At 41.7% G+C, this 25,869-nt stretch overlaps 5 protein-coding genes across 7 annotated transcripts in view; 3 read left to right on the forward strand and 2 right to left on the reverse strand.

Annotated features, from left to right (window-relative positions):
* The window catches only part of rgl2 (ral guanine nucleotide dissociation stimulator-like 2), a 27,023-nt gene extending 24,483 nt beyond the window's left edge, over nucleotides 1-2,540 (forward strand). For both annotated transcript variants that reach the window (XM_029504177.1, XM_029504178.1), the window contains one exon: nucleotides 343-2,540. In XM_029504177.1, the coding sequence (XP_029360037.1) occupies nucleotides 343-524 (182 nt within the window). In that variant the 3' untranslated portion in view covers nucleotides 525-2,540. The remainder of the gene's footprint in view (nucleotides 1-342) is intronic.
* dnase2 (deoxyribonuclease II, lysosomal) lies at nucleotides 2,321-10,047 on the reverse strand. 2 transcript variants are annotated; one of them, XM_029504180.1, is made up of 7 exons: nucleotides 9,887-10,047; nucleotides 9,069-9,166; nucleotides 8,713-8,884; nucleotides 7,847-7,949; nucleotides 7,195-7,359; nucleotides 4,528-4,746; nucleotides 2,321-4,371 (listed from the first exon to the last, which is right to left on the reverse strand). In XM_029504180.1, the coding sequence occupies exons 2-7, from the start codon at nucleotides 9,164-9,166 to the stop codon at nucleotides 4,001-4,003; spliced, it is 1,128 nt and encodes a 375-aa protein (XP_029360040.1). In that variant the 5' UTR covers nucleotides 9,887-10,047; the 3' UTR covers nucleotides 2,321-4,000. The 2 variants fall into 2 exon arrangements, with proteins under 2 accessions (XP_029360040.1, XP_029360039.1); XM_029504179.1 differs by having other exon boundaries at nucleotides 9,801-10,047.
* A 1,832-nt stretch (nucleotides 10,048-11,879) lies between these two features.
* gpsm3 (G protein signaling modulator 3) lies at nucleotides 11,880-14,780 on the reverse strand. Its single transcript, XM_029504539.1, has 5 exons — nucleotides 14,570-14,780; nucleotides 13,579-14,107; nucleotides 13,179-13,344; nucleotides 12,733-12,962; nucleotides 11,880-12,614 (listed from the first exon to the last, which is right to left on the reverse strand). The coding sequence occupies exons 2-5, from the start codon at nucleotides 14,071-14,073 to the stop codon at nucleotides 12,474-12,476; spliced, it is 1,032 nt and encodes a 343-aa protein (XP_029360399.1). The 5' UTR covers nucleotides 14,074-14,107; nucleotides 14,570-14,780; the 3' UTR covers nucleotides 11,880-12,473.
* A 462-nt stretch (nucleotides 14,781-15,242) lies between these two features.
* pbx2 (pre-B-cell leukemia homeobox 2) lies at nucleotides 15,243-21,137 on the forward strand. The gene is made up of 8 exons (XM_029504538.1): nucleotides 15,243-15,810; nucleotides 16,531-16,604; nucleotides 17,668-17,912; nucleotides 18,577-18,767; nucleotides 19,044-19,179; nucleotides 19,358-19,499; nucleotides 19,637-19,731; nucleotides 20,335-21,137. The coding sequence occupies exons 1-8, from the start codon at nucleotides 15,569-15,571 to the stop codon at nucleotides 20,413-20,415; spliced, it is 1,206 nt and encodes a 401-aa protein (XP_029360398.1). The 5' UTR covers nucleotides 15,243-15,568; the 3' UTR covers nucleotides 20,416-21,137.
* Nucleotides 21,138-23,178: 2,041 nt separating this feature from the next.
* Nucleotides 23,179-24,402, forward strand: LOC115044681 (uncharacterized). Its single transcript, XM_029503833.1, has 3 exons — nucleotides 23,179-23,223; nucleotides 23,399-23,494; nucleotides 23,836-24,402. The coding sequence occupies exons 1-3, from the start codon at nucleotides 23,179-23,181 to the stop codon at nucleotides 24,400-24,402; spliced, it is 708 nt and encodes a 235-aa protein (XP_029359693.1).
* The last annotated feature ends 1,467 nt before the right edge of the window (nucleotides 24,403-25,869 follow it).

A 25,869-nucleotide genomic window follows, 5' to 3' on the forward strand; every position in this document is an offset into this window, starting at 1 on the left:
GTAACGTACGTGCCTTCACAGTTGTTTGTTGATAGTCTGGGGCCGACCGTGGTATAACGTGCCACTTATATAACTGTGAGGTGGAAACTGGAAGCAGACGGTTTGTGTCTTCATAAGGCAGCAACAGCAGAGATGTGAAACAAGAAGAGAGGGAGCGAGAGACAAGGAAGGAAGGAAGGGAGGACACGTATTCCCCACCGAGACGTGATCCGGAGATGTTACAGTTTATGTTTAGAACTTAACCTCCCTCACCAGAGAACCGCTGATGTTATTAGCGCAGCCTGTTTAGAGAATCTCTGTTGAATTATATGTTTATACGTCTCTTTCATTCTCGTAATGCAGAACTGGTGATCCCCGCAACGGGAAACGTCTTCTATGCCATGACATCATCTAGTGTGGACTTCCTGTTGAAAAGGAAAGGTGGCAACACTCCACTTAGCTCACAGCCAATCAGCACAGAGACCAACGCCACGTTCCCTCGGATCAAGGCTAAAGGGAGGAGGCTGGTCAGGACTCTGTTTTGACATCAGACTTCCCTCCGCGGTGCGGTGACACTTTTCTCGCAGGGCTGACATGAATGCGGGCCGATCTCTCACAGAAAGTAAATGTGGCCTCTACACATGCACACGCTCCAAAGCTACGAAAGCAGGTTCAACCAAAACGCCACGACCGCGTTCATCAGACCTGTCAGACCGTCTGCTTTTTCCAAACAACATGCATTACTAATTCCCATCCAGACGAAGAGCACTGGAAGCCTTTAAGTGATTTCGGTGCTGGATCTGGAGTCTCCGTTAGGTAGCACTTTTGTTTCCCCCCTTTAAAATTCCAGCTCAATGAAAAAGATATGTTTTAACTACTACAGAGAAATCCCTTGTTATTGTGTGACTCAGCTGTGAGCGAGGTTTCCTAAATGCGTTGTGATCATCCGGAGAGGCCGTCAGAGGATTTTCGGGATGAAATGGTGATGAAATCTGAATGCACAGAGCCTGTCGGAGCTGCTCCTGCCCAGGAAGACAAGTGGATGGCAGAGGATGCGTCGAAAGTGCATCATTGTAGCAAAACACTGGAGCTTGTCATTTGATATATATGTTTTGTAGATATTTATATATTTTGTATGTCTGTGTCGGATGTCAACATTGTGTTTACAATGGCAACAAGCTCTGGGTCCACATGTCAAGGAAAAAAGACAGACAGCGAATATGAAAGCTGCGTTGATCAAAATGTTTCTAATAACATCAAGTGAGATTTTTAGCGTTGTTTGTTTTGTTTGGGCCGATTTGGTTTGGTTTCGTAGCACAGAAATATAATTCTCAAGGCTCATTGCGACGCCTTCTGTAGCAGCAGACGTTCAAACTATTTGTCTGGATCTTTCTCGCAAATATCAAACATCTAGCTGCCAAAGAGAAGTCAGACGTTAGTTGAGACCAAACCAGGATTGGGAAGTAGTTTGATATGGACTTCAGTATAAACATGAATACATGGATGTGAATCAGCAGCAGCCATAATAACTAAGGCAATAACTTGACATAAGGCTCTTTTAGGCGTATCTCTGCCCCCTATTGGCCAAAAGGCATTATTGGAGCTTTAAAAGAAAAAAGAAAAACTAGCAGCTCTTTCTGTTCTCGTGGTTTGACTGCAGTTTGTTGCTGTTATCCCAAACCCAAACCTTCTCCAGGCCTGAACTTAATTTATGCAGACTTTAACTTAAGCGGCTCAGCAGGATACGTCTTCACTGCTGTTCACATTCAGCACAAAGACGCAACTTCTGTGTAGGTTTGAAATACACCGCCTAGATTTTGACGTCTCATGACCTCTGGTTGTCATGACCCCCCCCCTTCTCCGTTCTGCTCAGTGCTGGTGAGGCCTCCTTTATCGAGCCGAGGCACTGAGCCTGCTCTGAACCAGAGCTGAGGATTCTGGGTAATAGTATATGACGTGTGCTAGCGTAATGCTATGCTACTGATTGTTTTCGTGCCTTCCTCTAAAGGGTGCTCACTTTTCCTGTGTTTGCATTAGAATGTATTCCGTATACACGGAGGACATGCAGCCGCCTCCGGGACTGTGCAGTCTCACATCAGAGCTCTTTATGCACTACATTCAGGATGTCCTATTTTTGTGGTAATAAATTTACTTTTATATGAATTTCATTGCTTTTGACTGATGTGCTGTAGCGTATTTCAGGTTCAACGCAGACACATTTTCCATGCTGCCGAGTATCTCATCAAAGGAATGAAAACTGTCTCCACGTGTCAAACTTCTATTTTTCTTGTGGATAAGGAAGACAAACAAGGGTCAATATGCATCAGCTACACAAAAAGAAAGAAAAAACACCTCTTCTTCTCATCTTTTTAATCAGATTCAAGACAGCCAGCATCTTTATCTTCAAGCAAAATCGAGGTCAGGGTGAACAGGACATAAAAAAAACATTCCTGGATGTGTCTGAAAAGGACATTCGATACACAGAAACACTTGTTTTCCCGTAAATAACAGAAATAATTAAGGAAAAAAAAAAAAGTATTAAAGCTTTCCTCACACCTGAATGTTGTCAGTGTCAGTAATTTAATAATGTCAGCAACATGCAAATGTTACATAGTGATAGTCTCCACCTGCTCTCCCCGAGCTCGAGCTCATGAGGAATCTAATGTTGATTTAAACAGAAGAAGTCAGAGTTAATGAGGCAGCACTCATCCGGTCTGCAACCCTGTCTCTTCAGTTTGAGTTAAAATATTACCCAGCAGCTGCACAGACACAACCAGCACTTTCATCCAAGGTGGCACTTTGAGGTTGTTTTGTTGAGGGGGTTTTGTTTTTTAATGTACATCATATTTCCCACAAACTCCTCTCCTTTCCCATCAGATCTAACAACTTTTCCTGCTCCAGCGTCGTTCTTTGTGCGTTAAATTTAGAGGAGGATGTAAGAGCCAACAAGTAAACGAACAAGGAACGTAGTTTATGTGCCATAAAGGACCTGAGAGCATCTTAACTGTGAGTAATGAAGTCCAATATGAACACAGCATTTTCTGCCACAGCTGGGTAAAGCACTTGTTTATTTTACCAATGAGACCTCCTCCTTTTTTGCTGCCGGTCTGAAATGGGCAGGACACACAGAAAAAGTGTCTGCACACCACATCTAGAAGCGTTAATTCAAAATATGTCAGTTGGTGGTCAAGTGGTTTTCGAGTCAAGATGCACACAAACACACAGAGAGAGAGAGAGACAGAGTTCTGTTGAAGAAGCTTTTGAATGCTGAACTCCTAATAAATAATACCTAAAGAGGTTTTCTTTTACTTTGAATCATGAATATTTAATGTAAAAGAGACATGAGGATCTTAACTCTTGCAACATTTGCTCTTGCAGCTTCTTATGTAAAACGCAAACCTATCATGAGACATAGTGAAAGAGTAACCTCCAGTTTTTACTCCAGAACTAAGCAAACACTCCCACTGACACCTTTACTAATAACTCAAACTGCAGCCTCGGAGCAGAGCCTTAAAATAGGTACATTTTTTTGCTCAAAAAAAAAAAAAAAAAAATCTTGTGTCAATTGATAAACATTATTTTCCATCAGCCCTGGAAGAGGTTGGGAATGAAGGACTGCAACAATATGAGTGCAAAGGATACAGGTGGTGCACAGGACTGTAACTGCTATGCTTGTTGTCTTTTTCACCTTTTTGTGTTCACTAAGTATTTGTTAAACTTTGTTGAAACCTCAAAGATTTCATTTTCTAAAATCACTGGGATGCTTTTTTCTCTAAAGAGTCAGAAAAGGAGGTCATAGCAGGACATGATATCATGACATCAGCTCTTTACACTATTTTAGACTTCCATTTTGAATTACCAATCATTCAATCAAACTATCAGAAAAGTAAAAAGGTTCATATGAATTTAAAATAGATTTAGATGATTTAATTAGATACTGACATAAATATCTACACTGTAAAAAGTGTTTCTGTTAAAAACCTACATGAAATGCATCCCTCAGTGAAGCTCCTTCAGAGCGTCAGCACTGGCCGCTCCCTCCTGTGCACCCCTCGCACTCTAGCGCCGCCGTCCGGTACGCCTTCCACACCACCGGGTCCCGCAGACACACCGTGCCGCCGCCTCGCTTCTCCTCCGCTTGGTTCCGGTTTATGTCCCCCACGCACACCCACCCTCCTCCGACGCCCTTCCCCGCCGCCTTGGAGCTGACGGCCCACTTGGAGTGGTCCTGGCTGGCTTTGAAAGTGAACGTCTGGCCCGGGTTGAGGAGCGTGATGTCCAGGACCTTCCAGCCCAGCGAGCAGTCGGAAGGCAGGACGCCGGTGGAGCGAACCCAGAACTGGACCAGGAGGTCTGATTGGAGTGTCGGGGCCACCCAGGAGTGGTAGAGGTCTGATGAAGCGAAGAGAGAGGACGAGTTAGGAACGTGTTTTTATCATTTTATCTTCTGTACACCTGCATGCCGTTAGATAATATGATTTTATGTCACACAAAGAGTGTTTCAATATCACGGACTACAACAAACTTTAAAGGACTCTTAAATCGTACCGTTGTCAAAAGAAGCTCCTTTGGCGAAGCTGATAAACTCGGTTCCTTCCTTCGAGGTCAAAGTCACGCTGCGATTGGACACAGTTTTGGCACGTGGAATGACGTGACCAGACGGATCTCTTTTCTCACAGACGGCAGCCAGCGCAGGCACCAGGGACGCCAAGGACTCGGGGACGTGGCAGTCGTACACATTAGGCTGATTGATCTGCAGCTGCTCTCCTGTGGTGCAAAACAAACCAGATTTCAGGGGGATCTGTTTGTTAGGACAGAAAATTAGTCTCACTGTCTTTTGCAGCAACAGATGGCCAACAATACAAAACTTATTGTTTACTGCACCAAAAAAAATGCATGCGTTTGTCTTTGGAGGGTTTTTTTCCTGATAACTTCTTCTATGTAAACCCCACATCCTCATGTTTTCTATTTAAGCGAGAGGGGAACTTTTCTGGCGTCTTGTTTCCTCATTGTGCTCAGGAAAAACGTGTTCTCACATTTGTAGTGCAGAGTATAGAATTTTTATGTGCAAAAACCAAACCAACAGAGAATTCATCAGCAACAACACTTTACACTTAACCTCTACACATTATCCGCTTCAGCTGCTTACTGAGCTCCATTACGGCTGAAACTGATGATTGCTTTCATCACTAATTAATGAGCCCATTATTGTCGAATTAATTGATTCATCATTTATTCAACAGAATGGCACCAATTAGTGAATATTGTCCATCACAGTTTCCCAGAACCCCTGGGGATGTCTTCAGATAGCTTGTTTCTTATTTTTTTATTTTTTTTTTACCAACAGAGCAAACTTCAGATATAGTAACTCGGATTTTGGATTGAACCAGAGGACTTGTGTCAGATTTCTCAAAAAGTCAGATAAAATATTAACTGCTTTTGTAAACTGTTGTAATTGATGTGTGACGTCATGAGTAATGGCTGAGAATTGTTTTGTTTGGTCACGCTTTCCTTTGACCATTTAATTTAATCCAAGTGGATATTTGCATCAGATTTGACTAAATTACTGAAATATGCTGCCAAAAAGGCCAGAAGGTTCTGAGAAGCTACTGCGACCACCTAAATCTAATCCCTGTACCTTTAAGTCCTTGTGAATGTTTGTGCTACATTTGAAGGCGTTTCTAAGGTTTCTTGTAAACAGACAGAGAACTTAGAAACAAACAAACAAAAAAAGAAAGGTATATCCACATATTCCAACATCCCCGGTGGACTTTGGACTTCAGTGACCAATAGTGTTTCCCATTTGCACCTGAGAACGGTCTTTTTACTGTGAATCAGTTGTTTTTCATTTCTGTGTGGTTGTGTTTGGTTGTGTTTTGTCACTTTATGTGCATGTGTTGTTAAATTGATGCTGTTATGTCTACTTGTGTGTTGTTTTCCTGTAGCTGCAGTGTGTTGATCTGTAATCATCATCATCTTACTGTTCCAGTTCTAAATCTGTGCATTAAACATGAGTTGTTACGCCGATCAAATCCACGATTAGGCTGATTAAAAGATATGCACGAGTCTTCACATAATGGAAGGGTGATATTTATGAACTCCTGAGCAAAAAAAAAAAAGAAAGAATCCTGTTCTGTTTCGCCTCATTAATGTGCAAATCCATCCTGAAAGGTGTTGTAAAATGAAACGTGACAGGGCTGTGATCACCTTCTGCCGTCTGACACAACATTTATACGCCGTGCATCCACTTCGCCCCGGACACTGTCACACTCTACATCACAGCTGGAGGAGCGAGGATCTGATTAAATAAATGCCTGCCGCAGTGCGAGGCCTAATATCTCTATGGTTACAAACCTCAGTCTAATTACGTTACCCCAGGCACTGCCTTAGCAACTGTGCCAACTGCTGGGTCTGCCGGGGAACTGCAGAAGCCACACAGGGACACGGTGATGACACCTGTTTATGCTGATTATCGTGGTTAGGGATCGTTTAAGTTGTTGTGTCAATACCTGACTTCATTGTTAAGCGCAGGGTGACGACAACACGGTAATGACTGAAGAAATCCCTCTCATGATGAGACGGTCTTTGTCATAAATAATTGAACACACATTCTGACAACGCCGTTTGTGATCCTGTATAAGGACGTGACAAAAGCCAAAAAAAAAAAAAAAAAAAAAAGTGCAGTATTTTTTAACTTGTGCCTTACAAATGACATCAGTTACACTCATGGGAAAATGAAACACTACTTAAACTGGAGATAACTTTTAAGTCTAAAGATATATCATGCGTCTTAAAAGAGCTTAGTGACAAACTGATAAATTATGAATTAAAAAAAAAAAAGCGAAGTATCTGCTTATTCTTATTTATGATCTTTGACATAAGAGCAGCATTTAGAGGCTGTAGCAACTGGAACTTTCCATTTCTGAGGGAAGAGAAAAAAAAAAAAAGACCTATTTTTCCAGCATATAGATAAGAATTCAAAAATGAACACTCCAGTTCCTTGTTAATTAAAGCGCACTGCGTCAGAACAATATAATGTAATAGGAGACGTGAGGCAGAGTATGAATCTTCATTAGCTGCCTCGTCCTTCTCCGCATTACTCACATAACTGTAATGTGATAACACCACCCATTTAAACATCCTCATAAAATGCTGACAGTGTTTTTTTAATAACATCTCTGTGTGCGCTGCCACATGGCAGCACTCCAGACTCACCAATGGTCTGGAAGCGGTCGAGCGGGTAGGTAACACAGATGAAGTTTTGCCCGTTGAACGCACCGCTGCTGGGGTAATAATAGCCCCCTGCCTGCCGTACAGGGGGGAAGTGAGGGGTGCTGTGGACCAACCAGAAGCCCTGATTTTTATCCAGCAGCACAACACCTGAGGAGCAAAGGTATTAAAAGTGTCAGCAAATTCATGTCAAGCACTCCACCAAGTAATAACTATTTCAGTGTGTAAATTGGGACAGAAGCAATTTGGGATAAAAGAAAAAAAAAAAAAAAAAAAAAAAAAACAGACCACAAAAATGGCCACAAATTGTTGTTACACCGAACAAACAAACCGAACAGAAGCACTACCCAGTTTAACACAATATAGCTCAAGAGATACCCGGAGAGCATCCTCAACATCGATTACAACAGATCTAAAAATAGTTCACATACAAAGTGACTCTTCATGACACTTAGCTTTCATTGTAGTGCCCAGTAAACTGGCAACAAGTTGTGTAACATAATGGAATCCTTAACTTTACAAAATATCACAATAGACTGATTTCGTACACAGTTTGTTTATTTCAACAACTGGGTGAAATCTTTTGCAGCCTTTGAAGGATATTGGCTTGTTAGAGCTGGACTGTTCTCGTATTCACCTTTTGTGTGCCCCCCTCTGCTCCCACTGTTGTCAACCCATCTGTCACCAAAGTCGTCAGGTGGACTCTGGTCGTTGTACAGGATGTATGCCAGGTCTGTGCTCTGAAGATGACCATGAGCAACAAGCACAATCACGTTTGAGCTACATACAAAATAAAAGCAGAACTGAGAAAGTTGAATCTAAGGAAAGCGCATTTAGTAAATAAAATTTTCATTACTAAATGTGTTTTGTATGTGGAGATTGTCCAGGTGAACATGTTGTGTTAACATTTGTGCAGCTGCAGCCTAACAAAATGCATAGAAATAGAAAATGAAGTTTTCAGTTCTCATTCTCAGTTTCTTACTCTGAACTAATAATGACAAATGGCATTAAGCGAAAAAAGCTTATCGCTGCATTTAATGGGCCTGTCCATGAGATGAGAAGTCATAAGACTGCAGTGAAAAAGCAGAAGCAGGCAAAAATAAATTGCATCTACATTTGGTGTTCTTCTTGTGCTGATGTTGCTGATGTAAAATCCAGTATGTGGCAAAGGCAAAAGGGAATCCAAAGAAATAAGGAAATATTACTACTAAAGTGAAGGCAAATAAATCTAGTTCTATTACACAAATAAAATGGGATTTTATTTGATCATATAAAGAACAATCTCAGCTTCTATTAACTTTTGGATTCCTTGATTTCTACAAGACATTTCATTACCATTTGTACTTGAGAGGGATATCGAATAAAAACAAATAGTTGGCTGTCATGTACATATTTACTGCATGACTAATATAATAATTTATGGCCAGCATGTTTGAACCACATCTAGAGGGATTTCAAAATGAACTCAGTGCAACAGAACTGAAACACCAACTACAATCTGACCTTTCTTTGTGAGTACAGTTGTCCGACCGTCCGGCCCAAAGCTCCCGTGGTGTCGTTCACTGTCCCCTTCCCTTTGGTCCATCCTTCACTCCCTTTCTCCATGATTAAATACATTTCACCCTTCTCAGGAGACTTGCTGTGATGTTCTCTAGGAAGCTTGTACAAATAGAACCTAATCCAGAGAAAGAAAGTGAGAGGAAGACATGTGTGAGGCTCTAAATGTAAAGACCATTTAAATTATTGGACATTCTAAACAGACTTTTTAATTATTATTCCAGCTTTAGAGGACTTGATGAGACACCTGTGTTGGTTATAGAAAACCATACATTTAAAAGCTGTAATTCTAAATCATTTACCAGTCAACAGCCTCTCCTTGATCATTGTAGCAGCTGATTGGTGAGGTGTCTCCCCCCAGTGGCATGAAGGAGACGAGCAGGGAGAGGAACAGAAACATCTGGGAGCATTGGGCAGATTAAAATGTGTTATTCAGAGTTACATGTCTATCCAGGACTTTGGTAAATTAAAGGAAAGTCTCGCATATTTTCAGGTTTATTTTAAGACATTACAATAAGCAGATTGAGATGGGTATTGATCACTGCAACAGTTTCTGTTGGTCATCTTGGCTGAAGAGAGATCGCCTCCAAATCAATTTTAATTTAGAGACAAGAAACCATGCAATCTCACCAGAGGCTTCTTTTAAGTCGTTTTAGCATTTTTGGTAGACACTGAACACTGAACAGCAGCATCAAGAGGTGCAATAATCCTCCAAAAAGCAAAATGTTAATGTTTCAAAGTGTGACTGTACGGATAGACGCTGTGATTCCGTTTTAAACCTATTTTTGCATCACTAATTGATGCATTTGTTGGAGTGTAGAAAGAAAAGCATCGTAGAAATTACGTGTGTGTGTGTTTAAGGCATCTTAAAGTAGATTAACTAAAACAAAGTCGAAGTAAATCATAAAAGTACAAAAGTAAAATATCTGAGTGAATTCGCATCAAATATTCTAGAACATGAAAACACATTAGACAAAACAAAAAACAAACAAACACACGGGATTCTTCCAAAATGATGAAAATATATATCTGACCATATAAATCACAGCAGACCGGAACAATCCTCCTAAACGACGACTTTCTCTAAAAACTAAATTAAAGTCGGTTAAAACAAACTCACTTCCTCTTCTGGCTGGGCGTGTTTGTCCTCATTTAAATCCTCAAACGATTGTTAGCTCGTCCTCAGCTGGAGGATCGACCAAAAACCTGCAGGCCTCCACAGGTTTCACCCGGACCGGAGCGGGACCACATCCTTGTTTAAGTCCGGGACGGGTCGAGCAGGACCAGACGGTGACGTATATTAGCGGCGACACACGCGATGACATCGGAGACCAGCGTTTCACAAGTAAACAACCACTTTTACGATTACGAAACCACACAGTACGACAATTTTAGTGGCTTCATTATTATCATTATCATTATTATTATTACAACTGTGAAGGATGAACTAAGTGCTGACATTGGAAACGTAAACTTAGAATTTTTTTAAATGCTCGGTAATTTCCGCACTTCGTCGTATCCTTGTCAAAAAGTCCGCGACTTTAGTCAGGTGGTCTGTGACGTCATATGGTGAGCGACGTTGAAAAAGTCTAATAAAATTGAATTAAAAAAATAAAACAATACAATATAATATTTATTGAATAATTGATCTACTGATAATTTTCATCAATTTGATCAACAGCTTAATAATTTTAGCCTAAAATGTAAAAATTAAATACAATAAGTAATTATTATATTATTTTATACTTTAGTATAGGAATGAGACAAATAGTTACATTCCTTATTGCTTTCTCATGTTTACTTTAAATGAAACAGATGCCTATTATAATTTTCTAAAGCAAAGGCAGAGCATATCCAGAGTGCAGTTAGTGTGCTGATGTATGACTGAAGGTTTTACCGACCTTAACACTCTTTAACAAGTCTATTTGAGATAAAAAATAACTGAATAAATGAATTAATAAATAATGGCAAACACATGTTGGCTAGCTTCAGAGCTGATGTTTAAAATCCCATATGCAGGCTGTTACCACCAACCCCTGGTATAAACACATATTGTGCATGTACATCCTGAAAGTGGAACTTGAACTCGAATTGTTGCGCCGCTGCTTTTTCTAAGTGCTTGAGTCTTTCGCAATTTTGGTAAAATTTGCAGTTTCTATTTTTATACACACACTTGTCCTCTCTACTGCTCCTCTTGTTTGCTTGAACAGGTTATCTGTCTTTATATCCCTTGATATGGAGGAGCCTTCAAAAAGCAAGCCACATGACCGTTTTTTTTATCTGAGACAGAAGTCCCAATGTCGGTCAGATTGTTGCTATCATACATCACCTAATTCTGTTGTGTTTGAGGAAGTGACACAGCAGCCTTTTGTCACCTCTTGCCTTCTTTCTGCAGACCAACCAGGACTTCCTTAGAAAGATTTCCTTTGAGCTGAGCAAATTTCAAACACCACAACAGAGAATGTGATAAGTTTTGGGAGGGTCCATTACCTTTGAATGTGATAACTGGACACAAATTTGTTTGCTCATGGGTTCTAAAGCGGATGCTGTAAAGCAGATTAACATCACAGTTATTGGCATGTTTATTTAGCAAAACAGGGTTTCATGAAGTCCTCTTATCTCGATTTATATTGACAAAAACACGTACTTAAATAATAAGCACTGCATTGAAGTAGTGTGTGGAGTATCCACTGTTTGTCTTTATGTTGACATGATCGTCATTGGAAGGATTCAGTAAACGCAAATTCAGGAACAAGATAAGAGTTGTTTTCAATCCATTTATCCTGTCAGAAATGCACACCCTTGTCTTCGTCTCATTTGTTCCCTCCTGTAAAGAGACAGGAGACAACCTTGTCTATTTCTCTGCAACCATTTTGATTTATGTGCAACAGGATGCTTTCTAAAGATTAGACACTACCAAGTGTGAGGGAATGTACCTCAGTGAGCAAATGATAAGCGATAAAAGCAACAGAACAGGTTTTTACACGTTTGTCAGTGTTGCTGTGGCTGTGTTTGACATGCGTCCTCATCAGTGTGTGTTAAATCTTTTTTTATTCCCCTGATAATCCTATTGACAAATTTAATAAATTAATAAATTGATAACTGCAAATGGCTCAGAAACACGTTTTGTTTATTTTTAGGGGAGACTTATTCATATACAGTCAAGTACTGGGGCATCGGGGCTGCTTTCTCCTTACCGCCATTTATTGTGTGTTTAATGTCAACTGCTCAAAAAAGAAGAACAACGCACATCAGTCAGCCTACTCCACATTGAAAACAGGAACACACACAAAATCATTCAATCACTCACTGCAGACACTCAATAAAATGCAAAGATTAACAACAAGAAAGTATATACATATATATATATATATATATATATATATATATATGAGAGCGAGCGAGAGAGAGATAGATCTATCCTAGATCCTATTTACTAGGAATGAAATTAGAAACTAATCAGCAGTAAACTTCTCAATCTCATCAGGGATGCTGTCAAAGTCATGTTCGAAACTTTCTTGCTCAAACATTAGCGTTTTTGCTACAATCTCAACAGCCTTGATAGCGACGAACACCATCAAAAGGGACAACAATCCCCGAACACAAAGCATCATCGAGGCCAACGAAACCATTCTTCTAGCAGGAAATAAGACTAAAACAGTGACAATTCTGGAAAGGCTTCCATTGTAGCCATACTGTTCTCTATCTCAGGTTTGCAGGAGGCATGGTAGTTCAGTCCTCTGCTCATCCATGCGTCCACCCTGGACCTTCAGGAGCAGAGAGAAGAAGTCCTCATCATCCATGGGACCAGGAGCCCTGCTGCGCTGGTCCTCCAGTCGGCCTTGGGCCTGTGGGCCGAGGAAAAGTGAAGTTAGGCATAAATTTGAATAAATCTAGTCTAAAGTCGAAATGTTGACAAGGTAAGCAGTGTTTTTTATGGTGATAAAAGTAGCTCAGATTGCTTACTTGTGTTGTGAGAATCATATTATAGAGATCCTCTTTAGGCACAGGAACCGGTGCAGGCTTTTTCACAAGGGACAGCTGCTTAATGCTGCCTCTGAAACTTCTGCCTTTTGGTTTTGGCGGTGGTGACCTTTCAAGCTGCGCCCTCTGGTCGTCTAATCGGCGAGCCTGAGCAGTAGCCACCAGCTCAAAAAACTCCTCTTTCTGCAGTGAAGTCATGGAGGAAAAGACGACTGTGGATAAAAGAGAGAAAAGAGCTTTTCATGGTCAGATAGCACGAACCTTTAAGTGGTCAGTGGTCAAGGGATAAAAGTGAGTTGCGCCCGTTTAACAGCATTCTTGAGTCACAAGGAACTGGTAGGTTTGTGTTGTTTCAGCTCGATCAACATGAGTCAGCAACACAAATGCATCAGTATCATCGACTTGAAAGCGGATCAAAGCGCCCACACCTCTGTTGGCTGGTTTGGTTGTGTTGGGCTCGGAGTGGCACCTCCTCCTCCTGAGGCCACCATCCAGCCTGAAGGAGCAGCGCTGGTCATTGAGCCGCCTCCCCTCCTGAAGAGTGCAGAGGAGCTCATACAAAGACTCCGGGAAATCAGGGGTTAACCGGTGAGCCTGTGAAAACGTGGGTAGAGGTGGCATACAGAAAAAAAATCAGGGAGGGAGGAAAGGTTTCTTAGTGAGTGGCACAGTGTTTGTTGGCACAGCAAAAGACTGCACTTGACTCCTACGTACTCTCACACACTTGGTAACAAAATGATACCTGCTGTTTTTCCATTACAAGATTGTTTTTCCTCGGAGAGAGCATGGTGGCTTGTAGGTAAAGTCAAATACATTACAAACACAAACCTTCTTTGAGTCCTCCTCTTGGCTCTGCTCAGATGAATTTAACCTCTTTATGTCCAGCTGAGGGTCCTTTTGTTCAACATTTTCATCCTCTGTGTCAGTGGGCTTCTCCAGATTTTCATTAATCCTGACTTCATCTGTCTGCCCTTCAGCTGTACTGTCCTCAGTGTTCTGTTCATCGCTCATGATCTCAGTTTTGTCTTGTTTATCATCTTCCTGTTTATGCTTTTCACCTGCAACAACCTCTCCTCTCCAGTCATCCCGTACTTTGGTTTGTTGTTTTTCCAGGCTCTGCTCTTCTAACCTCATTTCACTCGCTACATCCTCTTCATTTTTTCCCTCTCCCATGTGCTCATCTTCCTCTTTCAAAGCTGAGTCTCCGCTGAAGTCTTCTACAACTACAGCTGAATGCCTCACTGCTCCTCTTTCAGCAACACCCTCAGTTATGTCTCCGTCCTCGATGATGACAAGAGGTTCCAGCAGCCTTTCTTCAGCCATTTCAGCTTTGATGTCTCTGCAGTGCTGTCAAACCCTGACAACGAAGATACACAGAGTCAGGTTATTTAGGTCAAAGGCGATGAGAACCATCTTGTTAATTCCTCTGAGAAAAATAACCAGCAAACTTAAAATGTTAACCCTGAAGTGACCTGGAATGAACACGAAGACTTACATAGACCAGCTGCCTATTTGTCCTCCAAAGAAATGTAAGCGAAACTAGTTCAGCAGGTTCCAGCATGTTGGCCACAGATGTTTAAAAGCTGAAAATCATCTGTAAGTAATATATTCCTGTATTGCAACAACTGTGTGTGACAGGATTGGAGGTGGCGACCTATTGTTGCTGATTGATGGTTTCTGTTTTATCCTTAGCCAAAAGCGTCACTAATTCTTGTTGACATATTACCACATTATATTGTCTTGCCATTTTGCCAACAAACACGACTTAGCAAATAAAATGTAAGTAAAGTAAATATGAATCCTGTCATTTCATTCTTACCTTTATCTTTTCAAATATGTCCTCTCAAAGCATCATCTCTTGAAGTCGACACAGACGGAGAACAGCATTTTTTCTTTCGCACTTCTCTTGACAAAATCTTTAAGAGGACAAAAAAGAGAGACCTGCTATGAAGAGTTTCACATGCCAACGTGACAAGCTCTCGCCCTTGCTGTCTGCTTGTACACCTTCTCTCGCTCTCTCTAACCCTCTCTTCCTGTTCCTCTTACCACAGCCCACCCCTATTTATTCAGCCCACATCTGACAAGACATGCTATTGTGAAATATTACTGTCTAAAGCAGAAGGAACCCCCATTGTACGTTTTGTCAGTCTAAGCATGGTGCTGGCCAAAGGTTGTGGTTTGTTTTTTTTTTTTTTTTTTTTTTTTAATCACATGTGTTTAAGTCAGTAGAAGCTGTGAACACAACAGTTGAAGCAGCTGCTGCTTTAACTGCTTATTTGATTATGTCAAACCCAGCTAAAACGTGTTGAAACAGGCGCACAGCTTTTCTGACACTATTGTGGTTTGGGCTCACATCCTGTTGACTTGCAGCTAAAAAAGAGAAGTAGAGTGAAACCGGTGAGATGGGCTGTCTTTAGAAAGGAATTAGCACTTTCAAGCAAAACAAACAGCGACTTCTTTAACTGAAAACGTCTATGTAACCAGCTCCTGCAGCATGAAGCAGGATGGGATTGGGTTTTATATCTTTGTTATGCACGCACGCACGCACACACACACACACACACACACACACACTTCTGCATTTCAGAGTGAGCTTGCGTGCAGATGTTTTGTTGTGGTTGCATAAGCTCCACAGCTCTCTGCTCCATGCTGCATGCTGCAGTGTTTACATGGCTTGTACCTTTTCCTGACAATCGCTAGGGGACCCTGCGAGAGGCGATGCACCGGGTCTCCGTGCTGCCGTTGTGTGTCTGCGTGTGTCTGTGTGTGTCTGTGAGCTCAGTCGGGCAGCAGTCGTCGCCACTGTGCGTCGCTGAAGATGTTGCAGCAGCAGCCTCTGACAGGCAATGGGCCCTCCAACGGCCGGGGAGTCGGCATGAGCGGCCACCCCGGGATGCATGCGCTCAACTCGGTTCACCAGCCTGCCCAGCACCGGTCGGACGGAGGGGACTCGGGCCTGGAGGGCACGGAAAACGGACACGAAACCCGCAGAGACATCGGTGACATACTGCAGCAAATAATGACCATCACCGACCAAAGTTTGGACGAGGCACAAGCAAAGTTAGCGACAAGTTTCATTTTCTGTCCTTTTGATTCCTTTATTTTTTATTATTATTGTTTATATTTGAAATGTTGTTGACGCTGTATCTGTGTTTTTTAAATTTTATTCTTTTAATTTTTTATTTGTTTTGTCGACTCCGACTCGCAGGGGCAAAGTTTCCTGAACTTCAATCTATTGTTTAGATTATTTAGCTAGCGGCTAAGGAATTAGCTCACGGTCGCTATAACGAGAGCAAAGTTGTTTTGCTGTCAGAAATTAGGATTATTATTTTGCTATAAAAGCACAGACTTCTTGCTGCTTGGCTTTCATTTACAAATTCGTCTTAAATTTCAGCATCTTTGCTCTTTAACGTAGCCATTGTTAGCTGGCTAAGCTGCGCTAGCCAAGCCTACAATAGGTAGCTAACAGGTAGCTAACGCTGACGTAAACAAGCCAACATGATCAGTCTTTTATTTCTGCTTGTCGTATTTATTTGTTAGATCGTAAACAAATGGGGGGGGGGGGGACTCCCAAAACTCTACTGTATTCACTGTATTCAGTCATCTTAACGATGAAAACACCGCCCTCTTTGCTCGTAGCTCGCCAGAAGCTAACGCTTGCTAACTTAGCCATGCTAAAGGCAGACGGTCCGTCACTTATTTGTGTTTATGTTTTGGTTCACTTTGTTTACACGTAACTTGTTGTTGTTGTTGTTTGTGTGTGTGTGTGTGTGTGTCCAGGAAACATGCACTCAACTGCCACCGAATGAAACCTGCGTTGTTCAGTGTCTTGTGTGAGATCAAGGAAAAAACTGGTAGGTAAATGTTGTTTTAATTAAAAGCTGTCAGTGCTGGCCATCGTGAGTTCACGTTTGTTGTGGTTGCTTTTGTTTCGTTACGGCGTTATTAGACTTTGTTGACATTGTGTCATCAGGAGCTAATAGCTCACACAGGTTCACTGTCCAAGCACTAAACACACACAGACACACAAGGATTTCTGACTGGTTGTTAGTCATTCAGTGTCCTAACTTGAATTTACAGAAAGATAGAAATCATCAGACAGTTGTTGCTTTAAATTGAAATTGTCATTAAAAATAGGAAAATAAAAAGGCAACAGCTGGGTAAACAGACTTTCAGGCTGCTGCTTCTTGGTTCACAGCTGTGCAGCACCAGAAATGAGGACTACTCCTTGCAGGAGTGTATGTTACAGAGAAGTAACAACAAAAAATGGAAATATCCAGTTTTTTTAAATATATATAGCTCGACAAGTCAGGATTCTGATTCCTCAACATGCCTTTGGCACATTAAGAGTCTTAAATTCTATAAATGTCTTGGGTTGAGCAAAAGGTATAGACAATAATGTTGAGTGAAATGTTTTGGATTTCTTACTGAGCGGTATGTTAAACTACAAAGAGATCGTTTAAACAAAGCAGGACGCTGTTCGGTTCTTTTCTATGGAGTTAGTCATTATCATCAGACCTGTAGGAAGCTCATGATGTGCAATAGTCCTTAATTAGATAATTCATCTATCAAGTTTCCCTTGCATGTCTAGGTAGAGAGAAATTCTTGTTTATTGTAAACTGCAGACAGGCACTGAAAAAATGTGACGTAATACTCAAAACCCTGTATAAATTCTGCTCTCGTATACGCTTTAACAGTTAAAAAATTGTATCTAATCCTTTATTCAACAAGGCAAGTTGCCTTACTAACACTAACCCTCTGTGTGAGAGTGATTCACTAAACACATTAATGGCAAATAGAATAAAGGAATCCTAGTTACTAAGCGTGTAATGTGTAATGTAACCTGAACTGTTAGTTTTTCCTGTCAGCATTTCTTATACAAAACCAATAGACTCTGACATTTGCCTTGATTGGCAGGCCTGTCGATGCGAAACACCCAAGAAGAGGAGCCCCAGGATCCTCAGCTGGTGCGGTTGGACAACATGTTGCTGGCAGAGGGTGTGGCCGGGCCCGAGAAGGGCGGCGGGGCTGCTGCTGCCGTCTCCGCAGCCACCAGCTCGGGAGGGATGTCACCCGACAGCTCGCTCGAACACTCCGACTACAAAAGCAAGTTGAGCCAGATTCGCAGTATCTACCACACTGAGCTGGAGAAGTATGAGCAGGTATCGTGTCGCAACAGGAGATGAGTGCTGACATTGCCTGTGCACGCTTGCTTGTGCTAAAGCTGCTCGCCAGAAGCGCCATTGGTTGGCATGTTAGGTCTCGAGTTCACAGCACATAGCTTTTCTATGCTTGTGAGGACGCTCTTGTCCTTACGTCGCTGAGCAAAACATAACTAGGTGGAAGCTTCATATGCATATATGAGAACAGATACCTTTGAGATTATCAGGGCAACATAAATTCAAGCATTCAGGTGTCCAATTTAGAAATGGGACTAATAATGCAAAGCACATAACGTAAGTACTTATGTGTGTTTTTTACTGTATATTCAGAATAGTTTCAAGTATTCTGCCCCTTTGTGTTAGTAAAGAGGGATGAAAAGATAAATATATAATTGGTTACACATTTTTCACATTATCAACAAATCTAAACATTTTAAACATTGCAAGGGAAAAAATATTAAAAATATTCTTATTGACCAGATGATTTTCTGGGGAGTTTGATTGTGAGATGACAATTTCTTCTCTACGCAAACAAAAAAAAAAGATGCCCTGTTCTGAGTAGACTGATAAATAATAACAAGCCAATGTGAGATACTATGTGAAGCTCCATTGCTCCACACGTCTGTTCTTCCTCCGTCTGACCTCTCCTGCCCTCCACACCCAGGCGTGCACTGAGTTCACCACACACGTGATGAACCTGCTGAGGGAGCAGTCACGTACGCGGCCCGTGACCCCGCGGGAGATAGAGCGCATGGTGGCCATCATCCACCGCAAGTTCAGCTCCATCCAGACTCAGCTGAAGCAGAGTACTTGTGAGGCCGTCATGATACTGAGATCCCGCTTCCTTGATGCCAGGTGGGTGTGTTGTGTGGTAAATTTTTTTAATTAATTAATTTTTTTCTTATTGTGAAAATGATTTGTGTGGACTTGTAATGAAAACAGGGAAAGCGTCAGTGTAACTTTATTTATGCAAATTTCTGACTGTTTGCTTTTGAGGAGCATTTTGTGCTTATATAATAGAGCTGCATGTGTGAGTGTGCTGAAGGGTTGTGGATTAATGGCCAAACAATAGCTGTGACACAGATTTTACTGCTGTTTTTGTTGACACTCATCAACCGTTTGTTTCACCAGGCGTAAGAGGCGTAACTTCAGCAAACAGGCCACAGAAGTCCTGAATGAGTATTTCTACTCCCATCTGTCCAACCCCTACCCCAGTGAAGAAGCCAAAGAGGAACTTGCCAAACAGTGTGGAATCACTGTCTCTCAGGTAAATCACTGAGTGTGCGCCACCTGTAGGAACCAGCAGGTATCAATGTCTTGTTTTTGTTTTTTTTTTGTCCTCAGGAACATCACATTAAAACTCAGCATGTGTTTGAATCTGCTGCTTTATATGACAAAGATTAACACGGCTGAGTATTTGTGTTTCTTTGTTTTTCTTCTACCAGGTCTCCAACTGGTTTGGCAACAAGAGGATCCGCTACAAGAAAAACATTGGCAAATTCCAAGAGGAGGCCAATCTCTATGCCATGAAGACGGCCTTGGGGGCCAGACAGGGCGACGATTCCCCGCACACTCCCAACTCCACAGGTACCTCCAAAGATAGAGCTAAACAATGTCAAACTATTAACCTCAGGCAATGAAATCTCGGTGAGGAACAGGACTGTTGGGGTCTATGTGTAGAACCTCTGATGACTGAGGTTGCCGTCTTGTTTGTCTTTTCTCAGGGTCTGGGTCCTTCTCCCTGTCCGGCTCAGCCGACCTGTTCCTGGGGGTTCCACCTGTGAACGGCGAGCAATCCACCTACCAAATGGGAGTCCAGGTAACTTAGAGCCACTTATAAAAGATGTAAAACACACATTTACATGATGAGACGGGTGATTTTAAATATTTAGCTTCTTCTCAACAAATTCCAGGAAACATAACCGTAAAGCTTCCGTGTTCTCTGAGAGCGATTCGAATATTTTCCAGCCATTATTTATTAAGCTGTTTGTTGTATTCATGCTTTCAAAAGTTTCAGTCCCTCATAGTTTGTCGTTGTCTTTTAGCTGTTTAACCTGTTATTTTTCTTATTTTACTTTCTATTAAATGTATTTTTGTTTCTCACATGTATTAGTTTGCATGCTTGTTTTTTGTTTTTTTTTTTAAATCAACTTTTAGATTTTTGAAACCTGCTTTAGAGCAGTCTTCAATCCTGTTCATCATCACACACTAATACTGTGGTTGCAGTTTAGTTTTGGCCAGATCCTCATATTTTCAATTCAAACCTTAATGCGCCATCAAAAAGGAAAAGTCTTTTAAAGAAGAAAAGAAACAAATCCACACCATCATCATATTGTTTCCAACAGTCAGCAGAAGTGTGTTACAGCGTTTGTCATATCAGATAATCATCTTATAACCATCACTTCCTCTTTTGACCTCTCAGGCAAACGGGAACTGGCAGGGTCGAAACTCACCCCCACCTGGCACCTCACCCCACAGCGACCAGTCGGAAAACTCTGACTGATGGCCCCGCCCACTGGAACAGAACAACAGCAACAGAAAGATCGACGATGGAAAAAGACAGAAAGAATGATATCACACTTCCCACTCGGCTGCAGTTGTATTTTGTATGTTTGTTTGGTTTGGTTATTTTAAATGTACGTTGTTTTCTTTTCTCACCGCTCAGCATTGGTCATTATTATGTTTGTATGATTAGCTGAGTGCACGGATGGTAGAGTGAAAACGTGTGCGTGCGCGCGTGTGTGTGTTGTGTGCATGCAAGTGTGGTTTTATTATCGCGGTTGTAGGGGGTTTGTTTTCCACTACGTTTGACATGTTACTGAGGTGCGTTTGGGGTGGGGGAGGGGTGGTATACTGCATTATCATTGTTTTTAGCACACTATATCATTATTATTAATATAATTGCTGTTTTATTATTAGTGCTACAACTATTTTCATTTTAACAGCTCAGAAAGAGAGAATGCATTTAGTGAATGAGAGGGAAATAGAGAAAAATCCAAAGATTTTGTGTGTTTGTTTCTCTGTTTTGTTGTTTTGTTTGTTTTGTTTGTTTGTTTGTTTTCTACCGGGCTTCTGTGTCCCTGTAAGATGAATGAACGTGTGCCTGAGTCCATATTAATGGTTTGAATGAGTATATCAACAGTGCTGTCTTTTTTTTCTGTACAGTGAAACACCTGTATTCTCTCTACCTCTTTTACAATAAAGACTCTCTGTATTCACAACCAGCTGCTGATCGTTCAGGACACATTTATGTTGAACTAATGCTTGATTTATTTACAGGGGCTCTTATTAAAATGCTGCTTGGCTCAAATTACAACTGACTCCAAACATCTCACATTTAAGTGCCGCTGGCTTTTGAATAAGTTCTGATGTCTTTCTTGTCTTTGCCCCCGATGCAAAAGAGATTAACTGAATCAGATTTTTTTGTGTTAAAATTTAATTTGGAAAGCTAATTTAATGAAGAGATCTTTGTGAACAGAACATTTAGTCTGAAGCGGCTGATCTAATTAAACTGTATTTGAACAAATTTCAGCATAAATTACCTGAGTGATGGAAATATGTCATTTCATCCATGTTTTTATTTTAGCTGAGCCTTCTCTCCGACAAAAGTTTTTTTTTAGACGTTTAGATTCTCATGTGGGACTATCAGCCACGGGTCCAGCCTGAATATATGAAAAAGAGACTAGAAAGAAGAAAGACTTGTGATTTGAACACAGCGGAGTCAGTCTGGGATGACACAGAGAAGAGGTCTTTAGAGAAACCTGAAACTGCTCTGACACAGGATGAAAAAAATATAAATGGGTTCAACTCCTCTTTGATAAAAACGCTGTCTGTAGAAGAATGTTGACTGCTCCTTCAGCCAAACGTCTGTCGTGGCAAATAGTTAAATATAATCGGATTCTAACCATGTGCTTCAGCTCTAATGTAGTTAAAGGCTGTTAATGAATAAGCATCAGCACATGGCCCCTCCAAGGAGGAGGAGGAGGAGGGGGGGGGGTGTTTGTGGTCTCCAGTTTTGGGAGGTTCAAAAGTCATCACCTTCAGGGCCTCATCTTTCCCACGGTCCCTGGAGGCATCAAAGGGGGGTTTTCACAAGCAAATGTCCAACAACTGCCTGCACGAGACGGCGGCCCAAATGGCACGTGTGTCCCTCCGAGTGTGAGAGGTGTGAATCCGAAGTGTGGCCCTTCGTTCACACCGACACACAAGCGCAAAGGCGCCAAGCGTGGATGGCCCAAAGCGGCGAGTGCGCGCACAGCAGGACTGGATGGAAACCAGAGAGACGCACTAAGATGACATTATAATCATAATAAAAACAGGTGAAAGTGAAGCCAAGAGCTGCAGCTGGTGGAGAACTTCTGCGACAGGCAGAATAAACTCTGAATTGTGTTTAGATGTGTGAAGGTGGAAGGCACAAGTTGTGTTGCGTAAAAAAAAAAACCAGAGGAACAAACAAGACACAAGTGTCAACTCGCACCTCAAAAGGTATGTGCGGCACAAATGGGCCATGTTCAGGTCCAATCTTATATCAGACTACTGACATCACAGGAAAAAACTAAAAGTCCTGCTGGATGAGCTGATATTAAAAATAATAATAAAAAAAGATGCAAAAACACTAAAAAAGTCAGCTTAGAGCAAAGAAATATCAACAAAAACTTCATGTGTTTTTTTTTTTTGGAGCAAATTAACTATCCATGTTTAAGTTTTTTTAAATTATGCAAACTTTCAGTCACCCACCAAAAATGAGGTCTTTTGAAACAGTTAGTGTTTTCTGATCATCTGGGGGCAGGAGAGACAGAAGGAGGTCATTCAAATGCTTTTTCACACTGACTTCCTGCCAAAAATGGGAATCTTTATTTTTTTCTATATTTTGGAATAGCCTATCAATTCTAAATTTTTCTGCACTTTTGGCTTTTTGAGGTTTTATTGTGTTTGTTTGTTTGTTTGTTTTTTTTCTCAAGAATAAGATGCTTTATTTAATGACGCTTCAGATCATTAAACTATATATATGATGTCTTTAATATTAAATTCCCTTAATACTGATCAGGTTTGCTGGGAAAGGGTGGGTGAGTGGCCACTGGGGCTGGGAGGGGCAGAGGAGGGGCGTGAAATATGGGTGGTGCAGTAGGAGGAGTCTGAGCGCTGGGTGGGAGGAGGTAAAAGGGGCATCCTGGGTCAGAAGCCCCCCATTACCTGATCAGCTGCAGACTGAAGGAGCTTCTCTGACTGCTGGATGAAGACAGACAGCGTCGGACCGTCGGCTACTATGAAACTGTTACAGGAAACTGAAGATGCAACAAACGAAAGAAAGGTAAAATAAGACTGTTTTTTTTTTTTTTTTAGGTGAAAAAGAAAAGAGATGAGCAAGAATCTCAATGATTTGAATGTTGGGAAAGCAACTTTTAAATCTGTGTATTATTGAGAAAAAAAAAAAAAAGTGATTTACATTCAGGCCACTTCCACAATGTTTTCCTTTTCCCCTCCAGTTCATGAAATCTCAGGTGGAGAAGCGTCGGAGGGAGAGGATGAACCGCAGTCTGGAGTGTCTGAGGACCATGTTGCTGCAGGAGCCACAAGAACTGGTAAAAAAAAAAAACATCAAATATTTCAGTGCACATGTAGGTTTTCTAAGAAATCCTCTGGTTTCCAATGGCAATTAAAAAAATGCTAAATGTCTGTAATCTGGACATATTTAAAGAGGAAGAATATTTTCTCACATCTCAAGGTCCCAATTCATTTGGCTTTTTTGTGGAAAAAAACAAAAGAACATGGTATCAAATATTAAAAACATCTGGTTTAGGTTAATATTCTTGATGCACAGCCGTTGGGTTTAAATGTATGATTTCAACAGCAGATCATTCGGTATGAAGTCTCTGACTGCAGCCAGCTGACTTCATTATCTCATACTGATGCTTTCCTGCAGGGTGGGACTCAACGCAGGGTGGAGAAAGCTGAGATACTGGAACACACAGTCCTCTTCCTCCAGAACACCGCCAAAGGACACAAGACGAGAGCTGGAGGTGGAGGAGGAGGAGGAGGAGGAGGAGGAGGCCAGAAGCACTCCTTCCAGGACGGCTTCTCCACCTGCCTGCAGAGAGCCGCTCAGTTCCTGGGACCTGAGGGGAAAGGTCTGTGGCTCGGAGCGGCGCTGGACGCCTCTTTTGCAGCTCGCTTCGCCCGCTCAGACTCCGATTCTGCAGGCGTCCGGGGCAGAACCGAGGCCCAGTCCTCCTCCAGCTCTCTGCCGCAGACAAAGTCCATCCTTCGGATGCTCAGGCAAAAATCTGAGCACAGACTGCAAACTCAAGGCCTTGCTGTGAATACTGTTGCTCATCCCTACCAGCGTCCAGTCCAGAAAGGGTCTCCCAGAGTTCCCCAACAGCCTCAGAGACAAAGTCAGCTTGAGTTCCGGGTGGCGAGTCGAGCGAGCAAACAGCGCCCACCCCAGAGCTGCCCGCTCAGCCAGACTTTGTGGAGGCCCTGGCCCTGATCATCGTCAGGCAGTCACCTCTGAAACTGAACTTTCAATGACTCTAACAACTGCATAATAATATATAACGATATTCATTGGTGCCACCTGTATTGCGCCTTTAAGAATATCTGCAGTGTAGTCTGTTCTGTGATAAATCATAAGTGTTGGTATTCACCCACAAGCTCAACTTCCTTGCTTCCAATGTAACATGTATTCTCTTTAAATATGTATCTTGTCTATTTTGCACACTAATTTGCACACTAATTTATTCTGGATGTCTCCCTATGGCGAGCAGTATTCTTTTTTTTATATATATAAAAAAAAAGCAATAAAACGTTTTCCTTAAAAAACAGCACGGCGGTGTGTGGTCCTTTTTAAAATGTGAGGCAGGCTTCGGCCGGGCCTTTTGTATGGGGCTTGCCTTTGACAGCTCTTTTTAGTGGGAGTCTGGAGGTGCGAAGCATGGCTTCCTGCAGAGCTACGTCCTGCAGGTGTGAAGTCTGAAGTCTGGCCATGAGGAGGAAGCGTTCAACAGTGGTCAGCACTACAAAGACATCAAACATGGCTCTGTTCGCACCTCATTCACTCAGCTCACAGGCTGAAAGAAAAGAGTTAATATAGCCCAGAGCAGAAAAGAATATGAAACTCTCTGAGCCATTTCACAAGTTCTGCAGATAGTTAGTGAATGTAAAGCCTCCGCTCAAACATCCTGGTCTTATTTTATTGTATTATTAAATACAGTGTAATCCTAAATGAACAGTTCTTATGTCTTGATTCTCTGCTCTGTATTGACGTGCAGGATAAATGACTTCACATATGAGACACCTGATCTCAGCTCTGTCTGTGGGAAACCAAACGTGCCTCCTGCGGGGTCTCTGAAGCCGGATTTGTCCCGCAGCAGGTCGATCTGTGCTTTAAACTAACAGGTGGATTATGAGACTGTTTGGAAAACGACCAAGCTGATAAAAAACAAAATGACTGATGAACGATGTGACGTGTCAGATTTGTTTATGGGTGGAAGATTGTCGTTTTTTGTTGTGCAGAAATACTTAAAAGTTCATTTCTTTACACCCTGACTTATAACCAAACAGTGCAGGGGGGCATCACTGCGCAGTCTGATGCCAACTGGACGTTATTATCATTATGTGGGAGACTCTTCTCCGGCTCTTTCTCGTGGGAAAGGGAAATCCAAACTTCATTTGCACTTTTATTATCTGTTAGAATTGGTACATAATGAAGAGAAGTGTGTGTGTGTGTGTGTGTGTGTGTGTGGAGGCCACAGCCCCCCCCCCCCCCCTAAACACACACACACTTGCAAATTGCACACTGTCATTTTTATTCCTTTTCCATCTGACCTAGTTTATTTATTTTGATTTTGATTTTTAAGCAGCTCAAGAAAAAACAGTCCATGATTTAGTGTGGGGAATAAAAGGCTGCAGGACTCTGATCTCAGTATCTGATATCAGTAAAGAAAACAATGATGGA

The sequence above is a fragment of the Echeneis naucrates genome, chromosome 6, assembly GCF_900963305.1.
Source record: "Echeneis naucrates chromosome 6, fEcheNa1.1, whole genome shotgun sequence".
Lineage (NCBI taxonomy): Eukaryota > Metazoa > Chordata > Actinopteri > Carangiformes > Echeneidae > Echeneis > Echeneis naucrates.